This window comes from Camellia sinensis, chromosome 2 (assembly GCF_055761805.1).
Source record: "Camellia sinensis isolate YWXY chromosome 2, ASM5576180v1, whole genome shotgun sequence".
NCBI lineage: Eukaryota > Viridiplantae > Streptophyta > Magnoliopsida > Ericales > Theaceae > Camellia > Camellia sinensis.
This window is the reverse complement of record NC_138962.1, coordinates 170,652,333-170,661,249: the sequence shown is the minus strand read 5'-3', so window position 1 is coordinate 170,661,249 and position 8,917 is coordinate 170,652,333. Positions and strand designations below refer to the sequence as shown.

The window sequence follows — 8,917 nt, the reverse complement described above, 5'->3', positions numbered from 1 at the left end:
AATTTACTGAAGTAGTCCTTCCAGATGGTACAAAGAAGCTCAATGTAAATGGTGTAAAACAAATTTTGCAATTCACGCAACCGGTGCTACAACTCAACTTATGAGGCATTTCAAGAAAAATTGTGTGGCACATAAACTTGCAAAAAAGAAGCAAAAAGTTCTATCATTTTCTACAGTTGAATCCGATAGTGTAACCAATGCTTCTACCTTTACGAATGGTGCAACGGTAAGGGAAGCAACTTCTCACAAGATACTTTATCATGAGTATCCATTTATGAAAAGGAAGCATGTTTTGTTTAACAAGTTTATGAGAACCGCTACCCCATATTGGCAAAAGATTAGTCATACAATGACAAAAAATGACTGTGTATCAACCTATAAAGAAAAAGTCAAAAAAATTGATGAAGAATGTTAACAGAATCAGTATCATAATAGACTTGTGGAATTCGGTGCAAAAAATCCAATATATGGTCATTATGGCTCATTTTGTAGATGATGATTGGCAATTACAAAAGCGTCTCCTCAACTTTTGTAATGTACCACCTCCATACACTAGAGTTATCATTCCTAATGCCCTTCACAAATGTTTAGTTGAATGGGGAATTGAAAACAAGGTGGCTACTATTATAGTTGACAATACTTCATACAATGACGTTGCTTTGAGGGCCTTGAAAGAAAACTTTGCCATGAAGAAGAAACAACCATTAGGCAGAAAAAATTTTCACATTCATTGTTGTGCACATATCCTCAATATCATGGTGCAATATGGCCTTAGTGAAATTGGAGATATTGTTGATGGTGTTCGAGAAGGTGTGAAGTATTTGGTTACATCAGAAGCTTGTCTTCTTCAATTTAATGAAATTGTTAAGTAGTTGCAATTGCCATCGAAGCAATTGATTTTGGATTGTCTTACACGATGGAATGGAGAATATATGATGATGGCTACTGCATTGAAGTTTAAAGATGTCTTCCCTAGGTATCAAAAGAGGGATTTGGGTTTTATTTATGTGCCTAGCCTTGAAGATTGGATAAAAGTAGAGAATGTGTGTCAATTTTTGGTAATTTTCAATGCAGTCACAAATATCATTTCTAGAAGTGACTAGCTAACTTCTAATTTGTTCCTTACAAAGGTCTGGAGAATAAAAGAGATATTGAATGTGAAATCAGTGGATTACAATGAATACATTCAAGCAATGACTTTGAAGATGAAGATCAAATTTGACAAGTATTGGGGTGAATGCAATTTACTGATGGCTATGGCTATTGTTTTAGATCACAGATACAAAATGATGCTTATTGACTTTTGTTTTCCAGAGATCTACCTAGAAGCTGAAGCTACTAGAAACATCTCTATGGTTTTAGACATCTATCTAGTCTCATAAGTGCAATGTGAAACTGATAATCACCAAAGAGTCCAATTCGGCAAATCATTTTGAAAAATCGATTTTGAATCAAATAATGCCAAAATTGGACTGCTTTGCCAGATTACAGAGTCGCTACCTAAATATTTTGTTTTGGGAAAATTTAGGAAACCCTGACTCGTGCCAAAGGCCACGTGTCCGTCATCACCAAAGTTGCCCCGGCTTGGGAACTTGGGTACGAGAGGGGAAGGTCTTGAAATGAGCACCCCGCTCGCCCGATCAAAGATCAGCCTCTACTAATTATGATATGTTGTTTTATAAACCTCATGTGTTCTTATTCTGGTTATTAACTAACTTTACTATGTGACGCACACAAGCAAGTATAGACTAAAATCGTGAGAATTGGAATATTTCAACTCATGTTTGTTTTTGAAAATGGTTTGAAGTTGCCACCCTCAACTGGGCTAAAGCGTGGATTTACCACCTCAAGTGGACTTAAAACATGATTTGCCACTTCGTAAAGTGTGCTTAAAACATGCAATCATTGAATTGTTCCAATTCAAACAATAAGCCTTCATCCACAGGCATTCATACAGTTAATTATTTAAACAAATAGCCTCATGGCAAGTATGCTATCATGGAAACACTCACACTCACGCAAGTATGCTAAAGCGTAAAAGCTTACCGAGTACTCCAAGCCAAAACAAAAGCTAGTTAGAAAAAATGCAAGATCCTAACTATGCTAAGATGCCTAATGCAACACATGCAATATGAAATTAATAGGCTTGGCTACTAATATGGCATATGATACAATTTTGATAACATGTTGTTAAACACGTATTCAAATAAGTGCATTGAAATACGATGTAGTTTGAATGATGCGTCGAGCCTCGGTGCATGCAATACAAATGAATGATGCAAATATGCGAGCATAAGATATGCTAATTGAAAATGTCCCTAATCTAACCATCAAAAGCGGTTAAGTAAAAGGGAGAAAGATGCGGGGTTGGAAGACATGCACACACGCATGCACAAATAATTAACTGTATGAAAAAAGAAATAGCTAAGCTAAGCTACTTAATTATTACAACGATTAATGCAAATTAACTAGCTAATTAACATATTAAACTATGCTGCTACTACTCTGCTTCGGGAAGTAGAAGCTGCATGCACGCAGTTTTTGCCTCGAAAAGTCCTCCAGTTTGCTCTTAAGAGGCTCTATTTGCAGGGTTGAGTACACTTCAAAACCTTTATGCTCCAACGTATCAAATCAATGCTGAGGATCACACCAGTAACCTGCTGGCCATGGTAGGTTGCTGCCGGCCCCCTGCCGGCCAAAAATGTTCCTTGCTGGCCAAGAGTGAACCACTGTCGGCCACCAATGAGCCACTGCCGGCCACTGGTGTTCTGAATCACCACACTACAACAGAGCACAAACAGAGCAAAATGAAGGTTTTTCCAGAGGTATGTTTGTACTGTACCCCTTCTTATCATCTCAAAACCTCAAAGGAATGGCACTCTTGGATCCAAAACCGCCAATCAAGCAATTTCATTACATGATGGCCAAAGATCCAAGTTGTACAATTTCAATAAATGTACAAAACAAGACTCAAGACCATTACCTTATCATGTGTGATCAAAGGCAATGGAGACCAAGGAGATTGACTCATTTCATGACTTTGAGTATGAAATGCTCCAATCTTCCTTGTGTTCAATATAACGTTCGATTGAACACATGCAACGCAAACACAACATGTTTATCTTGTTCAAGTTTTACTTGTCCAATTTTATTTACACATTTTAAGTTACCAAACCATTCTTTAGTCAATTTGTCCAAGGTGAGAGTCCTCTAGAGAGAAAGAAGTTTCAACCAAGTGATAATGTAAGGCAAGAGAGAGTTCATGCCGTTGGTTAGTAGAAACCCTCAAAAGAGGATTAAAACCATTAAGCACAAACTCTATCTCAAGCTTAAAAGATCCCAAACTTGAAACAACTCTCAAAAGAAATTTAAAGAGTGAAACAGATGAGAATATGACAGAGCTATATATGCTGAAATGACATGCAAAATGACACTACAACATGCAACCAACTCAAACAACTCATGTTTCAAGACCTAAAACAATGAGCTAGTGAAGGAATTTACATTATAACTATGCAATACAAAGCTCAAAAGCAACAACCAGCCCAAAACAGATGCAAAATAACCCAAAATATAGCTTAAAACATTTTGAAATTAAGCTAACAGAAGCTAGAATAATAGGCTAAAACATGAAGCATGTTAGACTAGTAAGCAAGACACAAGGAAGGGAGGCTAACCCCTCTAATTTTGAACTTCAAAACATGATTTTAGCCACTGAAATAGCTTTGAAAATCAGTGTTTAAAAGCTTTGTAAAAGATGATGCAAGGGTGGGAAACACAAGGGCAAAGACCTCCAAAATATGGTACAAAGAAAGGTTATCAACCCCACAACTTTTAATGGCCTTAGGACCCAAGCTTCAGCCCAAAAAGATAGAGTTTTTATAACCCAAAATTAGTTGAAAGACATGCTAGAATGAAGACAAAACTAGCTAAGACAATAAGCTAAAACATGGGGTTACACTACAACCATGCAAAAGACTATTCATACAACACAAACAGCTCAAAATAGAGCTAAAGAAGCCCAAATCAGAGGCAAAAACATGCTGAAAATAAGCTAAATTAAGCTATAAAAACATGCTAACATATGAAGCTAACTAAGCATGAAAGCTAGACACAAGGAGGGGAGGCTAACCCCTCTAATTTTGAACCTCAAAACAAATTTTTTGTCACTAAAAATCCTCTGAATTTCAGTGGTTAAAAGGCCAAAAAAGGTGGTTTGAAAGTGATGAAAAGATGGCACAAAAGCTTAACAAGCAAAGAGGCAAGAAGGGTGGACCACCCCAGAACTCAAAATACCCTCAAACCACCATTTTTAAGCCTAAAAAACAGAGGTTTTTGTAGTTGAAAACTAGACCAAAAATAGTTTACAAAGGTGCCAAAACAAGTGTGCAAAATAAGCTTAAATGGGGTAAGTTCTATACCTTTGAAGCAAAGCACACAATAGGCACAAATCTGAGCTTAAACCACCTTCTAGAGCTCAAAGGAGGCTCCAAGTGAGCTTCAAGCAACCTCAGCCCGAGGATGAACCACTTTGGTTAAGGGTTGATAGGTTAAAGTTTGAAGTATGCAAGCTTCTAAACATAAAAGCTCAAAAGAGAGAAAAATGTAGAGAGAGAGAGAATTATAGAGAGATGAGAGACCCCCAAAATTTGTCACTCCTAAAATGTTCTAACCTTGAAAACCATAGAGAAGGCTCTCTATATATAGAAGAATGAGGCTTCAGGTCGAAAATATCCCAAAATGGACAGTTGGAACAACTGGAACACAAATATCTGCAAAAATATGACTTTTTGCATCAATGGCCGGCAAGGGATCATTGATGGCCGGCACAAGTGCATTCTTGGCCGGAAAGAATCACTCTTGGATGGCACATGGCCAAAAAATCCCATCCATGGCCAGAAACCTCCATCTCTGGTTGGCCAGAAAAATCTGCTTTTTGGGACTAACTTCAAATGGAAATATCTCCTTTATCTAGACTCCTTTGCTGGTCATTCTTGAGCCTAAATTTAAGCTCTTGAAGTTTTCTTTCCAATGGTAGAAGCCTCACATCACAATTCCAAGTATTCAAGAAGATATGTCTATTTGAGTGAAGACTGCTCACTTTCGGTTTAATTGGATTCGTGCCTAACTTCTTCTCCAACTTGTTTTCTTCCCTCCTCTCCTCTTTTGTTTAAACCCAAACCCCTAAACAAGATTTTTTGAAAGTTTTTTCAAAGATTTCACCTCTCTTCCATTCATTTCCACTTTGTCCTTTCTCGGTTCACCAAAAAGCCCAACATTTAACGAAATACGAGCCTCGAAACATCATAGAAACTTTTTTTCAAAAATGTTTTGAAAGAGAGGTTTTTAAGGTCTAAAAAAATATTTTAGTCAAAATGGTTTTGGCCCAAAGTGGGGTGTAAGGTTGGGATTTCGAGCTCCTCTTGTCGAAGAAATCGAACATTTGCACTGTACAACTTTCATCACCAAGTATGCAATCAGTGGCGCCCAACTCTTAGGGGCTGTCAAAAATGAGGTGTCTGCAGTTGCCCCTCTTTGACAGAACTCGGAAGTCATGAAATGACATGAGTGAATGTCAAAGCCCAAAGACGACCCATTTTTGACAAGGCCAAAGACTTGGACAAACAAACAAAATGCAAATACAATTGGTTAAACGTGAAGGTTGCCTACGTATCCCTTTGCAAGGAATCAAACTAAGGTAATTCAGGGGCAGAATGCAAACTGATACACAACGTAACAAAACAATGTAAATGATATACAATGCAACGAAACAATGCAAATGATATGCAATGTAATTGAATCATCAAACCACAAGCAGTGCAAAACCACACAAATACCATAAAGGGATAGAGATGCAGCATCAAACTACGTTTAACATAGAAAAGGTGCCGGAACCCTTAGACGACAATTCTCTTAGTGGGATAGGCATGTGCACATGCAGAACTATGTGTTTCACAGCAAGAATACAAGTAATTCGGTGGCATGATATAAGTGAGGAATGATCTGCTAAGGAAAGATCGTGATCCTAAATGCTGAATGCAACAAAACAAAGTATAATGCAATGGATGCAATGAATGCAGTGAGTAAGGCGCAAGCCAAACCACATCTTGCTTAGAAAAGACATGGACACAAGTCAGACCACGTCTAACACAGAAAAGGTGCCAACACTCTCAGACCATAATTCTCTTAGTGGAATAGACGCGTACACATTATCATAGAACCATGCTTCAACGAAAGAAATGTACGAGCCCATGCCATACTAAGTTTAACATGGAAAGGATGCAAGCGTTAAAATGGATAATGTAGTAGATGCATGCAATAAATGCGATGATGATGTAGTAGCTAGGAAGTGAAAGTACCTTACAGAGGCAATTGGTGATGACTCAGCTTATGCCGTTGGAGATCTTCCTCCTTTTCTCGGTTGTGCTTCCAAACCGTAGGTACTACTTTTCTCCCTGACTATGTTCACAACTTTCCCTATTCTCCAACAAGGTGACAGACTAGTTGGTTCAATATCCAGAATTGAGACGCATACACGCTACCTTAACCTATGGGGTTGCCATACAGATTTCAAGCAGAGGATACACCCATAGGTATTTAAACCAGACTTTAGTCTCAAAAATCCCAAACCTTTGCGCTGTAGGCATCGGCCATTCGAACTCTAGTTTCCACCGTCTCAGTTGATCTCTTAGGAACTCACTACAAACATAGGCAAGTGGCTATACCAGACCACTAGAAGTCGTTCGGGCACGACAAACACCAAAAGAATTGCACCTTTAGAGGATTTAAGGTCTCCTAGACTTGATGAATGCACAAGGCAGTGCGATGCAAAGTGAATGCACAAAACAGTGCTATACAGGTGCACAAGACAGTGTGATGCGCAACATAGCGCGATTGAAGTGCAATGCACAAGACAGTGCGAATGATACAAAAAAAACAATGTACACAAGACAGTGCGATGTAAGTGAATGCATGAAATAGATATGAATGCACAAGACAATGTAATATGCAAGGTGCACAAAACAGTGCGATGCGCAAGAAAGTGCGAGTGTAATGCACAAAAAAGTGCTAATACGTCCAAACACGCCTCACGCGAGTGGAGAAAGAGTGAATAAATGCACAAGAAGTACGAGTGTAAATTGCACAAGAAAGTTCAATGCACAAGAAAACAAGAGTGTAATGCACAAAAAAAGTGCGAATACGTCTAAACATGCCTCACGCGAGTGGAGAAAGAGGGAATAAGTGCGCAAGAAAGCGCGAATGTAAATTGCACAAGGAAGTGCGAATGCGTCCACACGCGCCTCACACGAGTGAAGAAAGAGTGAATAAATGTACAAGAAAGTGCAAGTGTAAATTGCACAAGAAAGTGCGATGCGCAAGAAAGCGCGAGTGCAAACTGCACAAAAAGTGCGATGCGCAGGAAAGCGTGAGTGTAAACTGCACAAAAAGTTGCGATGCGCATAAAAGCGCGAGTGTAAACTGCACAAAAAAGTGCGATGCGCAAGAAAGGGCGAGTGTAAATATAGGATTTTAAGGTCTCCTTGACCAAAGAATGCACAAGACAATGCCAGTGAGACACAACCACAAGGCGCACAAGATAGTGCGAGTGATACACAACCCCAAGGTACACAAGACAGTGAGCGTGATATATAACCACAAAGTGCACAAGACAGTGCAAGTGATATGAAATTGTGAAATAGATGCACTGAGTGAGATTATTGTACTATAGATGCATGATGTTAATTGAAGGCATGTTTGTAACAAGTCCGCGGGGGACCTCGCTACAGCTCGGACTCGATTTGTAGTCATGGTTCTAAGTCTGAACCAAAGAGTCCAAATCCGGCAAATCGTTTTGAGAAAAACAGATTTTTTTGAAAGAAGTGCCAAACATGGACTGATTTGCCAGATACAGAGTCGCCACCTAAATGTTTTTTAATGGGAAATTTAGGAAACCCTGACTCGGTGCCAAAGGCCACGTGTCCGTCATCACCAAAGTTGCCTCGGCTCGGGAACTTGGGTACGATTGGGGAAGGTCACTTCGTGAGCACCCCCGCTCGCCCGATCAAAGATCGGCCTCTACTAACCATGATATCTATTTTTGAAAACATTGTGTGTTCTTATTCCGGTTATTAGCCTAGGTTACTATGTGATGCGCACAGCATACAAGTATAGACTGGGTCGCCTGAATTGGAACAAAACATTTCATGTTTATTTTTTTGAAAGATGGTTTGCTACTCGCAAGTAGGCTTAAAATGCAGATTTTGCCACCCTCAGGTGGGCTTAGAAAAGATGGTTTTGCCACTATCTAGTGGGCTTAAAACAAATAGCTGATGATTTATTCCAATTCAAGTAACCCAACCTTCACCCACAGGCATTCAGGCAGTTATATCATATAAGCACATAGCCTCATGGTAAGCATGCTATTCATGGCAGTCACTCACACGCATGCAAGGATGTTAAAGCATAAAGCTTACCGAGTACTCCAAGCCAAAACAGAAACTCATTAGAAATCATGCATGAATCCTAAGTATACAGAAATGCCTAATGCAACACATGCAAAATGTAACTATAGTAGGCTCGGCTATTCTAAGATGGCATATGGAATGTTACAACTAACATGTATTCAATTTGGAATTGAAAGTACAATGCAATTAGTATGATGCGCCGAGCCCGGTGCATGCAAAACAGATGAATGATGCAAACATGCCGTCATACTGTATGCTAATTGAAATATGCCCTAATCTAACCATCATAAGCGGATAAATAAAAAGGAGAAAGACGTGGGGTTGGAAGACATACATCACACTCACGCACACTTATTACAATTGTGCCCTCGCGCAGAGGGTCCGAATAAATAATACAGTCCAAATATTACAGTCCCGAATAAAAGAATATTACAGTCCAAAATATTACAAAA

General features: G+C 39.1%; 1 protein-coding gene across 1 annotated transcript; it reads left to right on the top strand.

Moving 5' to 3' along the window:
- The first annotated feature begins 359 nt into the window (after positions 1-359).
- LOC145819238 (zinc finger BED domain-containing protein RICESLEEPER 1-like) lies at positions 360-872 on the top strand. Its single transcript, XM_082913200.1, has one exon. It carries the CDS (start codon positions 360-362, stop codon positions 870-872), a length of 513 nt encoding a protein of 170 aa, XP_082769326.1.
- Positions 873-8,917: the final 8,045 nt, after the last annotated feature.